General features: G+C 36.7%; 1 protein-coding gene across 1 annotated transcript; it reads right to left on the bottom strand.

The window, feature by feature from the left end:
* Positions 1 to 6,717: 6,717 nt before the first annotated feature.
* On the bottom strand, positions 6,718 to 11,840 carry LOC131161656 (aspartic proteinase Asp1-like). The gene is made up of 9 exons (XM_058117573.1): positions 11,268 to 11,840; positions 9,148 to 9,265; positions 8,496 to 8,722; positions 7,984 to 8,217; positions 7,766 to 7,904; positions 7,493 to 7,687; positions 7,329 to 7,401; positions 7,138 to 7,225; positions 6,718 to 7,048 (listed from the first exon to the last, which is right to left on the bottom strand). Exons 1-9 carry the CDS (start codon positions 11,453 to 11,455, stop codon positions 6,943 to 6,945), a joined length of 1,368 nt encoding a protein of 455 aa, XP_057973556.1. The 5' UTR covers positions 11,456 to 11,840; the 3' UTR covers positions 6,718 to 6,942.
* Between the last annotated feature and the right edge of the window lie 4,564 nt (positions 11,841 to 16,404).

A 16,404-nucleotide genomic window follows, 5' to 3' on the forward strand; every position in this document is an offset into this window, starting at 1 on the left:
GAAAGCCCAAGTGGGCTTTATTAAAAATCCAAAGGCCAGCCCTTTCAGTATGAAAAACCTAAAGGAATTTATAAAAAGAGAGGGGAAAGGAGAGGAGTCATCACTTCTCAAAAGAAAGAGAGAAAAACGTGATTTTTCTCATGCTGCCCAGATTTCATCAAGACTCCGATCCCGCTTTGTCTGTGGTTCGATCGAGTTGAAATTTGGAAGAGAGGTTTACGACTCAAGGAGTTACAATCTGAACAGTGGAGATCTAATTTGGAGCTCGGGAGTTGGGATTTTTGCCCGTGAATAGTAACCACGAATTTAGTATATTCTCTCCAATTCTCTTTGTATTTGCCAAGATTGTAGATACCTTGATGAGAGATATTTGTACCAATTATTTGATTGATAGTGGAGATTTTAACTAGATTAGGTCCCATGGTTTTTCTTCCTCACATTGGGGAGTTTTCCACGTAAAAATCTGATTGTATTCTTGTGGCTTTTCCAACACGTATAAAAGTAGAGATACACTATATTTGCTTGCATATAGGGAGAAAAATTATTCCGCTGTGGTTGTTTATTGATATCTCTCCCAATAAAGTGGTATCAGAGCCCGGTTAACAGATTGTCAGGTTGGCAATTTGAGTTATGGAAGCAAATACTAGTAGAATGATTAATCTCAATGGTTTAAATTATCACATATGAAAAGGAAAAATGGAAGATCTTCTTTATGTGAAAGATTATTACCTATCGGTATTTAGTGCTAAAAAACCAGAAAAAAAGTCTAATGTGGAATGGACTTTGTTACATCGACAGGTATGTGGGTATATCAGGCAATGGGTAGATGATAATGTTTTGAACCATATTAGTGGAGAAACAAATGCACGTTCTCTATGGAATAAGCTTGAACATTTATATGCTAGAAAGACTGGAAATAATAAGTTATTTCTGATTAAACAAATGATGACTTTAAGGTACCAAGACGAGACTCTTTTATCTGATCACCTGAATACCTTCCAAAGAATTATTAATCAGTTGGCTGGAATGGGTATTGAGTTTGATGATGAGATACAAGGGTTATGGTTGCTTGGTTCATTACCGGACTCGTGGGAGACGCTCAGAACTTCATTGTCTAACACCGCTCTAGAAGGTGTAATCATAATGGATATGGCCAAGAGTTGTTTGCTAAATGAAGAGATGAGAAGAAAAACACAGGGGTCCTCTTCACAGTTAGAGATCTTGGTTACAGAAAAGAGAGGGAGAAGTAAGAGCAGAGGTCCGAAGAACAGAGATAACAGTAGAAGCAAGTCCAACAAGTTTGCAAATGTTGAGTGTCATCATTGCAGGAAAAAGGGACACATCAAGAAATGTTGCAGGCAATTGAAGAGAGAAAACAAGAATGAGAAAGGGAAGGGAACGAAGAATGGAGATGACAAAGATGGTGATGATAGAGTTGCTACTATCACTCTTGCAGAATTCCTCATTATTTATAATGATAAGATGATAAATGTTGCATATCATGAGACCATTTGGGTGATTGACAGTGGTGCCTCCATTCATGCTACATCTCGGAAGGATCTCTTTACATCCTATAGATCTGGTGACTTTGGAACAGTAAAAATGGGAAATGATGGCTTGGTTAAAGTCATTGGAATTAGGGATATGTATCTGAAGACAAATAATGACACGAGTTTAGTTCTTAGAGATGTGAAGCATATTCCTGACATTCGTTTGAATTTGATTTCTGTAGGTAAACTTGATGACAAAGGGTACTGCAGCACTTTCAGTGATGGCCAGTGGAAGCTCACCAAGGGTGCTATGGTTGTGGCTTGTGGCATGAAGCACTCTGCATTGTACATTTTGCAAGCAAAGATCTCCAACGACATAGTTAATGCGATGGAGGATAATGGTATAGTAGAGTATGGCATAAGAGACTGGCTCACATGAGTGAGAAAGGATTAGCTCTACTGGGGAAGGAAAGTCTACTATGTGGACTAAAAATTACACTTCTGAAAAAGTGTACTCATTGTTTGTCAGGGAAGCAGAGCAGAGTTTCCTTTAAGAATTCCCCTCATTCGAGAAAGTTAGAGATAATGGATTTAGTACATTCGGATGTGTGTGACCCTATGAAGAAGAGAACACTTGGTGGCTCCAGATAATTTGTGATCTTCATAAATGATCATTCAAGGAAGTTGTGGGTATATATCTTGAAGTTAAAAGACAGAGTGTTGGTTGAGTTCAAGAAATTTCAAGCCCTAGTTGAGAGACAGACTAGGAAGAAACTGAGGTGCATCTAGATTAACAACGATGGAGAATATTCTGGTCCATTTGATGAGTATCGCAGACAGCAAGGTATTCGACATCAAAAAACTCCTCCGAAAACTCCTCAATTGAATGTCATAGCAGAAAGGAAGAACAAAACACTGTTTGAGAGAGTGAGATGTTTGCTTTCACAAGCCTAGTTGCCAAAATCCTTTTGGGGGGGAGGCATTGAGCACTGTTGTTCATGTGTTGAATCTTACACCCTGTGTTCCTCTACAGTTTGATGTGCCAGACTGAGTTTGGACAGGTAAGGATGTTTCCTATAATCATCTGCGTGTTTTTGGGTGCAAAGCATTTGTGCATATTTCAAAAGATGAAATGTCCAAACTTGATTAGAAAACACGATAGTGTATATTCTTTGGCTACGGTCAAGATGAATTTGGATACAAGCTTTATGATCTAGTTGAGAAGAAAATTGTGAGAAGTAGAGATGTCGTGTTTGTAGAAAATCAGATGATTCAGGATATTGAGAAGGTAGAGAAATCTGTGTCTCAACAAGGTGAAAATTTGATCGATGTGGATCTAGTTCCTTTGAAGAATTTTTCATCTCATGTTTAGAATGATGTTTAGGATGACCACCAGGGTAGAGGTGATATGGATGTTCCATTACAGGTTTAGGGAGATGTTGAGATTGATGAGTAGTTGACAATGCCAGAGATTCCACCAGAGATTCCATCCAGGAGGTCAGCTAGAGACCGACATCCTTCCACTCGGTATTTAGCAGAACAATATGTGTTATTGACTGACGGGGGAGAGCCCTAGCGTTTTGCAGAAGCCATGGAAGATGAACACAAGACAGAGTGGGTTGAGGCCATGCAAGATGAGATGCAGTCATTGTATGATAACCAAACCTTTGAGTTAGTGAAGCTGCCTAAAGGAAAAAGAGCTTTGGAGAACAAGTGGATTTACAAGAAGAAGCCAAATGAGTTCTCTTCACGACCACGGTACAAAGCTAGATTGGTTGTCAAAGGGTTTGGTCAAAGAAAAGGTATTGATTTTGATGAGATCTTCTCTCCAATTGTAAAGATGTCATCGATCCGTATAGTACTCGGTTTAGCAGCTAGTCTTGACTTGGAAGTTGAGCAAATGGATGTGAAAACTGCCTTCCTTCATGGTGATTTGGAGGAAGAGATTTATATGAAGCAGCCAGAGTGAAAGGCAAATAGGATTATGTGTGCAACTTGAAGAAAAGCCTATATGGTTTGAAACAAGCACCGAGACAGTGGTATAAGAAGTTTGAGTCTGTTATGGGGGAGCAAGGCTACAAGAAGACAACTTCATATCACTATGTATTTGTTCAAAAATTCTCTGATGATGATTTTATTTTCTTACTGCTTTATGTGGATGACATGCTAATTGTTGGCAGGAATGCTTCAAGGATTGACCAGTTGAAGAAGCAATTGAGTAAGTCATTTGCTATAAAGGATTTGGGGCCAGCAAAGAAAATTCTTGGCATAAGAATCAGTCGTGACAAGAGTGCTAAGAAGTTATATTTGTCACAGGAGGAGTACATTGAGAAAGTGCTTCAGAGGTTCAATATGGACAAAGCTAAAGTGGTTAGCTCTCCTCTTGCTACCCACTTCAGACTAAGTACAAAAGAATGTCCTTCTACAGATAAGGAAAAGAAAGACATGGAAAGAGTTCTTTACGTTTCAGCAGTAGGAAATTTGATGTATGCAATGGTTTGCACAAGACCAGATATAGCCTATGCAGTTGGTGTAGTTAGTCGATTCTTGTCAAATTCGGGAAGAGAGCACTGGAATGCAGTGAAGTGGATCATGAGGTATCTTCGAGGCACTTCCAGTTTGAGACTTGGTTTGGGAAACAGACAACCATTGTTAGTTGGCTACACAAATGCAGATATGGATGGGGATGTGGACACTTGTAAGTCTACTTTGAGCTATTTGATAACTTTTGCAGGTGGGGCTATAGTTTCGCAATCGAGACTTCAGAAGTGCATTGCTCTTTCTACTACAGAGGTAGAGTTCATTGCAGCAACGGAAGTGACTAAAGAGTTGTTATGGGCAAAGAAGTTCTTGAGAGAACTTGGTTTCGAGCAGCAGAGGTATGTGTTGTTTTGTGATAGCTAGAGTGCTATTCATCTTGCTAAGAATTCCAGTTTCCATGCAAGATCGACATTGATATACGATACCATTGGATCAGAGATGCATTGAACGATAAGTTATTGAAACTTGAGAAGGTTCACATTGATGATAATGGTTCTGATATGTTGACAAAGACACTACTAAGGGAGAAGCTTGAAGTTTGTTGTTCAATCGTCGAGATGACAATTCCCTCCACATAGTTGGAAATGGGGAGATTTGTTGGGTTATTTCCTTCCATGTGGAGGAAAGCCCAAGTGGGATTTATTAAAAACTCAAAGCCCAGACCTTTCAGTGTGAAAAACCTAAAGGAAGTTATAAAAAGAGAGGGGAGAAGAGAGGAGCCATCACTTCTCAAAAGAAAGAGAGAAAAACGTGATTTTTCTCATGCTACCCAGATTTTATCAAGACTACGATCCCACTTCCTCTGTGGTCCGATCGAGCTAAAATTTGAAGGAGAGGTTCATGACTCAAGGAGCTACAATCCGAACGGTGGAGATCGGATTTGGAGCTCAAGAGTTGGGGTTTTTGCCCCTGAACAGTAACCGCGAATCTGGTATATTCTCTCAAATTCTCTTTGTATTTGCCAAGATTGTAGATAGCTTGATGAGAGATATTTGTATTCTCTAATTACGATTAGAGAAGATTTTGTGTACCCATTATTTAATTGATAGTGGAGATTTTAACTGGATTAGGCCCCGTGGTTTTTCTTCATCACACTGGGGAAGTTTTCCACGTAAAAAATTGGTTGTATTCTTGTGGCTTGGTGTGATTGATTATTTTTCTTATTATTTTCAGCACGTATAAAAGTAGAGATACGCTATATTTGCTTGCATATAGGGAGAAGAATTATTCCGCTGTGGTTGTTTATTGATATCTCTCCCAACAAAATTGATTGAATCCGAGAGTAGAAAAACATTAAACAAACTAATATGCAAAAGCTTGAATAACATATACCATGAAAATGAATATATGCAAGAAAATAAGTCTACCGTGGAAAGCAAACCAAAAAATATAGATTTTTAAAAGTTTTAAAAATATTTTTAAAATTAAATAAAATAAATTCATGAGTGAGGTTGTGCGAAAGACGATGACTCAAATGATAAAACACAATGGCATCAATTATTTTAAGAAAGATTAATCCCATATCATATAGTTTTTCTAATGGTTGCTTTTTACTGTAAACACACCGAGGAAGAGTGAGTTTGTTACTGTGGGGTGCAATAGAAAGGGTAAGAGTAGACCTAAAATAACTTAGGAGAAGATAGTGAGTAAAAATTTAATATCCCTAAATCTATAAAAAGAAATGGTCCATGATCGCATAAATTGGCGGAAAAGGATTTATATAGCCAACCCTATCTGGTGGGACTTAAGACTTGGTTTTGTTGTTGCTTTACTATAAACAATTACTTCGAAAATAAATTTTTTAAAGGGATTTGAAATAATTAAGAAGTGTTCTGGAGGTATGTGAAGCAACAACATTACGAGCTATCCAATAGCTATTTTGAGTAGTTAAAAAGTCTTATGCAATTATCTAATATATGGAAAAACAATTGTTTTGTAATACCTCTGATCGCAATTTATGTGAAGTTCTTGAAATGGGGAAAAAGATTTGTAAAGAATCGTTCCTCTATATAGGATTTAGAGTTTATTATTGAGACTCGACCTAACACATACGTTTTATTTGTACGGGGCCAAATATCAATGTGGTAGCATAGAATTGGTAAGTTTCAAATTTTATGTGTAAAAATTGTATATTCTAAGTCTTACACTATGAAATAAGAAGAATTCAACTGAAATCTATTTACAGTATCATTATAAATGACAAATTACTGCCTAAAAATTTTATGATTTGGTTTCAACCATAATTAGGTTGCAAGATTTTCTTACAATTCATCTCTCTAAAAATGTTTTGAAAGTGATGTGGCCAAAATGGATTTTTTGCTATCTGCAGCTTGACGACAGTACTAGACAGTAGAATTACTAACATGAGTTTTCTCTCTGTGTCAAAGTATTGGTTCATTTTTCTTGGCTACATGTACCCAAATTTTGGTTTCACCCAATCATCAAGCAGTGGAGGGAAAAAGAAAGAAAAAATAAAAGGAAAAAAATTGCAGAACATCTGGGAAAGTCTGTTAAAGAAATTTAATAATACCAAAATACTTTTTTCAAAAAAATATTGACAATTTAAACACATACTTCCATTTAGGACACTAATTGTGAGCAGAGTTTTATTTTATGTATTTTTTTTTGGTTTTGCTGGACAATTGAAGGCAGAGCTAAGAACTGTAAAAATGTGTGGGATGCACGATTAGCTTTCAACAACAGGAGCAGCATTGTATTAGAACAATATCTTTTATGACAAACATCTACATTGCCTCCTCGCCATTTGGGATAACACCCACCTACACTTCCTATTAAAACGTGAAACACCAAAATAACCCTGTAAGCAAAAGGACTCATAAGGAATGTATGCAACTTTGTATTTCCTATCTGTGGAAGCATGAAACTAGCCTTGCTGCTGACTAACTTCAACTTAGAACTCTTCTCGGAAAGGAAAAGTGGCTGGACAATGCTCCTGTAGAACATCCATACTGCCTGCACAAGGCTGAGAAAAGCCTTCACTACAATCACGATCCACACTGTTAATAAACAGGAGAAAAAATTTTCTGGTGAGAACGCCCTCAGCAGTCATGTAAAAGGAAGGAAATTATAAGGGAAGATTTAGGACTTGGGAGGTCTATTGCAGTTTGCAGTCATCCATCCGATCTTCTGTTTCTCGTTGTCATAAACCACCATTTTATCTTGCATGAAAATGTCTGCAAGAAAGCCAAAAGGAATATAGCTCAAATTAGAGATCCAAAAAAAGGGTAAGCACTGAAGATTTTTCATCCATGGGCTGTTCTTTCCAATATCCATTACCTCCAATTACATTTAGATTCTTCAGTCCTATTTGAGTGCCATTCAGAATGCCCAAGCAAACATTACCCTGTTTCTGGAAGAGGAAGAATTTGTTAATTTATCACCTTAGTGAGTGAATTTGTGCCTCTGCTTTTCTTTAAAGAAAAAGCTTGAGGACTACTTACTGTGATGATCAAATAAGCTTCAGGCGGTATTTGCATTGGAACAGCGTTGTTATTTGCAAACCTCAATACTAGGGGGCTGAAGTAACTCCTGACATCACTAATGGATTTGAAACGTTTCGCACCTTTCCAGCAGATTGGTAGGGTTCCATCATCTTTCGCATCCTTTAATGGCTTACCATTTAAATTTTTTCGTATCTAAATAAAACGAATGATTAGTTCCAGTACAAGTAGATAACTAGACAGCAATGCCCTTGCTTTTGTGCTTTGCCTCACCGTTGAAAGTGTGATATCATAAGCCTGAGAATTGAGGTAAGTATATGAGCTTCCACTGTCAAAAACCACAGAGAGGCCCTTAACACCAGTGGCCTGTGCACCAAAAAGAAGCTCTGCAGGTCCAGAAGAGTAGTATTTCCTGAAATGAACATGTTAACAGGGAATCCAGGGAAGGAATAAGCAAGGAGGGTTTAGTTCCATTAAATAGTAGAACTCACTCCATTGGTTGGCTTGACATTGGTGACCAAACCATTCCTGAGGAAGGAATGAGGTCATCTCCAAAGAACAGGAACCCTCCCCCTCTACTGCTCATACAGTGGCCAACCACACTTCGTGTTAAACCCATGTTGCTTAGTTGTGAAACAATACTTGCTTTTCCATTGCCAAGACCAAGAACTCCATCCAAGAAAGAATGAGAAGTAGAACTGGGAACAAATTGATCATACCCACACCTGCAAGCATTTAGGCAGAAGGAATAGAGAATGATATATATCTGCAACTCGAAAGACAATCAAGCAGTTTAATGGCAGTGGTATAAAATTCAAAAAATTCCAACAAAACACTTTGACCCAATCCATTACAGAATTTCAACACACCTGATCATATGTCCGAATGCCAAACCACCATGTTTAGCGAAAAGGGGAAGAGGAGGTAATAGAAGAATAAGCAAAACACAATCAAAATTATGCATAATGTTCAACAAAAGGCATTGAGAACAGTAATTACCCACCCAAAGGCTACACGGGCACTGAGCTGGGAACCATTTGTGAATCGTAGAGGAAAATAGTCTCTAATCAGCACACCAAGAGATGAACCATCATCAGCATACTTAACATCATAGTCGCATTGCTCATTTGGGTTATTGCATTGGAGGTTAGCAGACAAGCGAAGGGAGGTACACAGGGGATCGTTACAACGGACAATGTCCTTGCTAGGCTTGTAGGGAGGGTGACGGCCCTGGAAACATACATGCATGCTAGTGTCAGAACATGAAGGGGACATTTGCAAAAGTGAATATTAAATTTTAGAGTATAGATCAGTTTCATTGGAGAAAGTGGAGAGGAGCAAAGAACTCATAGGAAGAAGAGAAAAGAAATTAGTCTATCCATATTCTGTGACTTAACAAGAAATAAAGTAAAGAGAAATATGGGGAAGGAAAATAATTGTCAATTGTCATTTTTACAAGAAATGCCCCTCATAGAGCTACTTTTTTTTTTTAATCTCTCCACTCCTCTGCATTTCTTTCCTTTTCCTTCCGTCTCTTGTGAACAAACAAGAGAAGTCAAACAAGAGAAGTGGAGAGAAACTTATTTTCTCTTCACTTTGTCTCCAACAAAACTAACCTTGAACGGAATGTGATAAAAAAAAATAATAATAATTACCTTAATGCAGTTCTGACAAGGTGCATCACACTGAACCCAAGTGAGGTCGCTTCCAGTGTCAATATCAAGAAAGTAAGGTTTGGGGGGTTGACCTATGTCCATAGATGCGTAGTAGTACCTGCATATTCATGGGCATCCAGCTTAATCAAGGAGGTTGGAAATGCAATTCCATATAAATTTAATGAAAATTTCAATTAAATTTAGAAGTAATGATATTGATAAACTACAATTAAATATTAACATAAAATGTGAAAAATCCAATAAATTAATTTTCATGGAAGAGATAAATGCAAAATTTCAGGAGAAGCTATAAAGGAAAACAATCTAAGACAACCGTGTCATGAAGACTATTTACACTTCGTTTAGATCAAGTGATTTGGAAAGTAAAGAAAAGAAACTCTTTCTCTTCAAATCACTCATTGGGATTGCATTCTATAAAATAAATGGAGAGAAAATGAATAAAACAGAGGGAGTTCAAGTATATCCCGTTATAACCCTCTTTTTCGATATCTTCAAAAGTGAAGACATTTGGGAGAAAGAGACTACCGTTGTAATACCTTTTTAGAATACCAAAAAGGCCGCAAAAAAAAAAAAAGAAAAGTTATCATCTTAATTAACAAATAAAAGGTCAAATTCGTAAAACAATAGAAAATACTTTCTTTTCCCTTCAAATTATACAAACAATATAAGAGAGAAATTACTTTCTTTTCTTTTTCATTTCTCTCTTGCTAACCAAATATATAGGAGAGAAAATCACTGCCAATTCTTTTCATTCAAGTAAACAACTATTATTTCTTTTCTTTTCTCCCTTTGTTATCCAAACAAAGTGTTAAATGTCAACGCAGCAGCCAAGTAATACTGCCTGTGTATGAAAATAAAACATCCTGCTTTTTTGTTGTGGGGCTCTTTTCCTTTTTCTTTTTGTTTTGGTTGGAGGGGGAGGGTGAACCATTTTAGGTTGTCTTTGTAAACACAGATTTGGATCATTTGAATTTGTATGTATTTGGGCAAAACACAATCTAATTTCACATTGCATTTTGTCCAAATTCTTGCAAATTCAAATCTAAAATCTAAATTCCAAGCTTTGTTTTTGTGTCTCTTTTTTTTTTTTTTTGTAGAGGTTGAGCGGAGCAGTTAAAAGTTAAAAGGAATACAAATTCAAGTAATAAGAAAGATCAAACGACCGCCGATAAGTAAACTGCAAATGCAGGAAATATAGGAAGCTGCTCGAGAATTCGATTCTGAGAAATGCAACCCATTGTATGGGGCAAGAAGAGAAAGTTTGAGGATCAACTTTTAACAAGCAATGGACACTGAATTGTTTAACAACCCATAAGGAATCGTACCAAAAGTAATATGCTTGTGAAATTTCAGCAGAAATGGTTAGGAAAACAAGGTAGAACAAAAAGGCACAAAATTTTTTGGGAAATGCAAATGAAGGAGCAATAAATAGGCTCTGATTCCTCTGAAGCCTTCGGCGTAGCTGGAGATAGAAAAGGAAGATTAAAAAATATAAATTTCGGAGAAAGAAAAGGAAGATTAAAAAATTTTGCAGAGGGAGAGAGAGAGAGAGAGAGAGAGAGAGGTGCTACCCTACCACCACCAGATGGGACTAGGGGATCTCAACCATCCACAAAAGTGGGCTCTATGCAAGGCACAACTATAGGCCCACTGACGGACGGCTGCGATTTAACAGTCGTCTTTCCGCAGACACCATTCCCGATCATGGGCAAGAAAGATTTTATAAAGCAAGTGCTAGATTGAAAATTAAAAAGCGAGATAAATTACCAAAAAAATAAAAATTGCGAAGACAACAAGTTCAGAGAAAAGGAGCAAGAAAGTTCTTAATGATGTAGCCCTTAAAAGTAGGAATTTGGCAATCAGAGAAAGTCACAATTCACAACCCCAAAAGCCCCTAATCAATCAAACAAATAGAAAGATGAAATCACAGACAGAACCGAACACAATAAAAACAAAGGAAAAAAACAAGACAAATTAAATAAAAAAAAAAAACAGAGAGAGAGAAATCACGAGCGCCCCCAAAGAAGCAAAAAAATCCATTGAACTTCATTACCAAAAACACCAACACCATTAAAAAAGATAGAAAATTCATCGCTTACCCATCGGGATAAACATTCCCGTAAAGAGGAAGTACCGCCGAGGTGCGAAACCGATTGATCGGGGCCGACGGGGTCTGCTTCTTTGTGTTCTGAGGCTTGTTCGCAGCTGAAACACAGCCCTGAAACGCTGCAGACAAGAGCATAAAGAACAGCACCATCAACGTGACTCCTCCGTCTCCCTCGCCCATCCCCGAATCCTCCTTCTATTTGGGAAGTGATCAGAACCCAAAAGGGGCTTCGATTTTTGAAGTTGTGATATCAAATTTTAAAAAATTTTCCTCGCGAGAACTGGAATTCTAAGCCTGCCGAAGAAGTCCACTGGCTAGTCCGATCAGTTGCTTCGGTGTTCACGCATGCCTGACTCCACGTGTTCTATAAAATGCTGAGCAGACACGGAATTCCCTTTCAGAGAGAAAAAAAGTGAATTTTTTTTTTTTTTTTTCCTTCTTGAAGATGGAGGTAGGAGGGAGCGAGGGGGGATCTCCGAAGTTTCAACCGCGAAGGCAGAACCGCGTCTGGAACGCGGACCCGACATCCAATGAATAAGTAGGATGGGACTGCAAACGTTAAAATAGAAGTGGGAAAGGAAGAGTAATTGCTTGAAGAAAGGCCCCCACCTTTGAAATTTGTTTAGTGGGTCTGGTGTTAATCGATGTGGGTCTTTACTTGGGGAGCAAGGACCTAGGGAATGGACTTGGACCATTCGGTTTTAATACGAGCATAGTTTTTTCCCCATGGTTAAGGTTTGTTAGAGGTCTTTTTCAAATTATCCCAATGACCCAACTCAATCCTTTGCACTTATTTTGAACTAATTTAGGGGTTTAGCAATGAAAATCGAACTCAAAACTTTCCATAATTTTTTTTGTTTGTTCGTGACAGCTGAATTTCTTACATGATAGTGTTTTAGAATCTATGTAAGTAATACATATAAGCAAAATATTCTAGCATTTAGGATCAAATCATAATAGTAAATATTATCCCTAATATATATTGATAGTTGAATCGGAAAATAATAAGTTTGATGATTTATACATGTATTTGACATTCTTGATTGTTGTTGGTATAACTTAAGGCATTTTCAAAGTCAATTATAAAATCAAAATATGAGGTTCAAATTTGAGTTCAATAGTCATAACAAAAAATATTTCAATGAATTCAATATGCTCAAATAATAAACTCATATCATAATAATCATATAAGCATACTCCCTCTAAAACGTTGCATTCAAAAATTCCAACAAGGTTTAGCAAAAATTATTTGAGCATAGGAGGTTTTCAATCAACATGCTCATCATTAAAAAATTCATTTATCATCCAACATCGCAAAAAATTATAATTCAAAATTTTTCATCAAGATTCAAAAATAGTAAAATATTTTTGCACTAAATGTCACATTAAAAAAATATTTTTAAGGGCAGTACAAAAATACAAGTTTAAAAGCAATTTTGATCCCTTTATTTTAAAGAAAATCTTTAGTAAAAATAATTTGTTTTGAAAAATATTAAAATATTTGAAAAAGTTCAAGTTTTATTTTTCAAAGGTCATTTTCAATTAAACCCCAAATTTAAGCATATTATTACTTGACCCTTTGGGTGCCCATATCTTTTTAACATTACAATTTTTTAGTATAGGTAATTCCTTCTTTTAGATTTATCAAAAATGAAATTTTGATTAGCTAATATTGTATCAAAATTCTCCTTGCTTCAATAATATTTGAAAGAGCATGGTTGAGATTTTCAACTTTCTTTTCAAAATTTATTTTCAAATATCAATTCATTTGTAGAAAAACTTGATGTTGCGCAAATTAATGTGCAGCGGAAAATCGAATCACATAATGCAGCAACCAACAATGAAATATACAGAAAACACAATCATGTAGAGAAAGCAATAAAACAAATACACGAAAAATTATGTGGTTCGACAATGTCTATGTAGTGATCCAAGAAATAAATAAATAAATAAAATTAAATTAAATTAAAATAAAAATAAAAATTAAATTAAATAATTAAATAAATTAAATAATTATAATTATTACTTAAATTATATAATATAACATATTAATATCCTGAAGCTGAAGTTTCAAGATCAATTTGAGAGAACAGACTCACGCCCCCTTTAGAATTTTTCCTGTGCCCAACATCTCTCTCTCTCTCTCTCTCTCTCTCTCTCTCTCTCTCTCTCTCTCTCTCTCTCTCTTTTTCTCAATTTTTCGATAGATTTGCGGCGGATCGGAAAACAGAAGGTGCTGTTGGATTCCTAGTTACGCTATCGACATATCTACTGGAGTGGATTTGTCATAACAGTGGCTTAGACACTACTCCTAGGGAAAGGTAACTTTTCCCCATTTTTCCAATTTTTTCTTAAATAAGTCGTAGAACGGGTGATAGAAATGGTGCAATCCTAAGAGGGAGGGGGGTGAATTGGGTATTTAAAAATTATAACCTAGGTTGAACGAGATAAACAATATTACTTTTTTTTTTAAGAAGGACGACACCTCCAATTATTTATTGATAACCCCTCACTACCGTGGTTGCAAGGCTATCAATGGGAGATAACAAAAGACAACACGTTAAAAACCTCCCAAAGAACAAACCCAACATCCAGCCAAATACCGGATTACAAGAAAAAACAAAACAAAACAAAACATGACCTATAAAACAAACCTCACACAACAAAATAAAACAAAAGATAATCATCATAAAGCATAAGCAAAAACCAAAAGGAAATCAATTAAACATACCTCATATAAGCCATTCCCATCTTCTCCAATTTATACAAACCATTATAAACTCTAGGGAGTTGACTACTATTTGTAAACAAATTATTCCTCCCCATAGCACCTTGTCAAATCAATGCATCTGCCACTTTGTTCCCTTCTCTATACCAATGATTTATCGAAAAATCAACTCCCTCCAATAAACCAATAAACTGCTCCCAAAAATCCCATAAATACCACAAGGTGCACTTCCTAGCTCTTATCCAATTAACTACAATATTCGAATCACATTCAATATCGATACAGGTATGACCCAAATGTTTGCAAATCTTTATTCCTTCCAGCACAACTCTCAATTCAGCTTCATTATTTGAACAAGAACCAAAATATTTTGAAAAACCAAACACAAAAGAACCTTTATGGTCTCTAAGGATGCCACCACCACCCGCCGGCGTTGGGTTCCCCAGACTGCTCCTATCCAAATTTAGTTTCAACCTCCCTTGTCTCGGTTTTAGCCATCTCACACTTTGCATTGTTTTAATTCTTTTATTCACAATTTGCACTTCCAAATTCTGCAATACTCGAAAATCGGCATCCTTTAACTGAACCATTTCTGTCATGTTCCTACTCAAAACCCCCACCCAATACTTAATGGAGAGCCACACATCAGTACTACTTTCTAATTTTCCTCCCATTCTAGCCACACATCTCCTTCTCCAGAGTCTCCAAACTACTAAACAAGGAATCAAACCCATCAATGAACCCAATTGAGAGAACCTGGAAGCCCTATTAAACCACATTTGGACTCTTTCTTTCCAACTTTGTTGCCTAAGGAAAGGAACACCTACCTCCACCGAAACCTTCCTCCAAACCTCAAAAGCAAGCTCTCCCTTATTTAACACATGCTCCAAATCTTCTGACTGCCTCATCTCACAACAGTTACACGCCGAAACAAGTGAAACCCCCACCCTTCTCACCTTTTCATCAACACTTAGGCATTCAAAAGCAGCCTTCCACATACAGATAGAAATTTTCTTTGGTAACCATTTGATCCAAACCCACTTAGCCCACTTAAAATTTGGAGCTCTAACTCTGATAACATCCCATGCAGATTTTGTATTAAAGTAACCATCCTTTTCCAGGAGCCATAACAAAATATCTGAAGAATTTCTAAGATTTCCCACGTTTTTCACTTCAACCGCTTTACTAAACCCCAGAATCCTCTGCAAATTTTCCACATCCCACGCATTATTGATAATCGAATCTTTTAATTTGATATAAGAATGTGCACCATTTGGACAATCTGCAAACAAAGGTCCCGAATCTAGAAACTTATCATACCACAAATTTACATCTCCTTCTCTAACCTTCCACTTAGATTTACTTAACAGTTCAGACATACTCTGTAAAACTTTCCTTCAAAAGGACGAATCCAATCCATGCGATCTGCAAAGAGCAATATGTCCTCCTTTGACATATTTAGCTTTAAAAATGTAGCCCATAAAAAATTTTGAATTAATAAATGCCAACCAAATTTCATGAACAAGGACCGTTGTACTTCCGAAATATCCCTTACTCCTATACCCCCCTCCTTCACAGGAACACACAATTTCTTCCAAGCCCTCCATTTCATTTTTTCTTTTCCATCCTTAAATCCCCAGAAAAAAGAAGCAAACATACCTTGTATCTTTTTAATTACCAGTTTTGGTACATTTAGAACAGTTAACAGATGCAATGACATACTTGAAAGCACATTTCTCAACAAAACAAGACGACCTCCTTGAGACAATAGTCTACTTTTCCAGCCCTCAACTCTCTTACTGATTTTTTGGATTAAAGGGTCAAAATGACAGCTTTTCAATTTACCATCCACTATTGGCACACCCAAATACGTAAATGGAAATTTACCCTCAATAAAACCGGTCTCTTGAAGAATTTCTCCTTTCCTCTGAACAGCCAACTTGTTTGAGAAAAAAATAGCTGATTTATCTTTATTCACCCTTTGACCAGTCCAATTTTCATACTCCATAATCACCTCCATTAACTGACTAACAGATTTTTTCCTAGCATTAGCAAAAATAACAACATCATCCGCGTACATTAAATGCGATATAATAGGTGCACTACACGGGTGTGCAAATGGTAAAATCCGCTTCTCAGCCAACTTTTTTTTAATTAATTTAGAAAGAATTTCTTCCATGATGATGAAGATATACGGTAGCAACGGATCCCCTTGCCTTAATCCCCTTTTTGACTTGAAGAAACCTCTATAAGTGCCATGCATCATGACAGAAAACCATAGAGTGGAAATACAATTCTGAATCAACTTACAAAACCAATCTGGAAAACCAAGATTCTGAAAAATCTGATCTACCACCTGCCACTCCACACGATCATACGCTTTGCTCATATCAAGCTTTAG

This window comes from Malania oleifera, chromosome 8 (assembly GCF_029873635.1).
Source record: "Malania oleifera isolate guangnan ecotype guangnan chromosome 8, ASM2987363v1, whole genome shotgun sequence".
In the NCBI taxonomy this organism is placed as follows: domain Eukaryota; kingdom Viridiplantae; phylum Streptophyta; class Magnoliopsida; order Santalales; family Ximeniaceae; genus Malania; species Malania oleifera.

Excerpts from the sequence above, each read along its gene's own strand:
- LOC131161656 (XM_058117573.1), bottom strand. The coding sequence starts at position 11,455 with ATGGGCGAGGGAGACGGAGGAGTCACGTTGATGGTGCTGTTCTTTATG. Across the intron at positions 9,266-11,267 it reads GGGAATGTTTATCCCGATGG|GTACTACTACGCATCTATGG; the intron begins GTAAGCGATGAA and ends ATGAATATGCAG. Across the intron at positions 7,226-7,328 it reads GAATCTAAATGTAATTGGAG|ACATTTTCATGCAAGATAAA; the intron begins GTAATGGATATT and ends GCTTTCTTGCAG.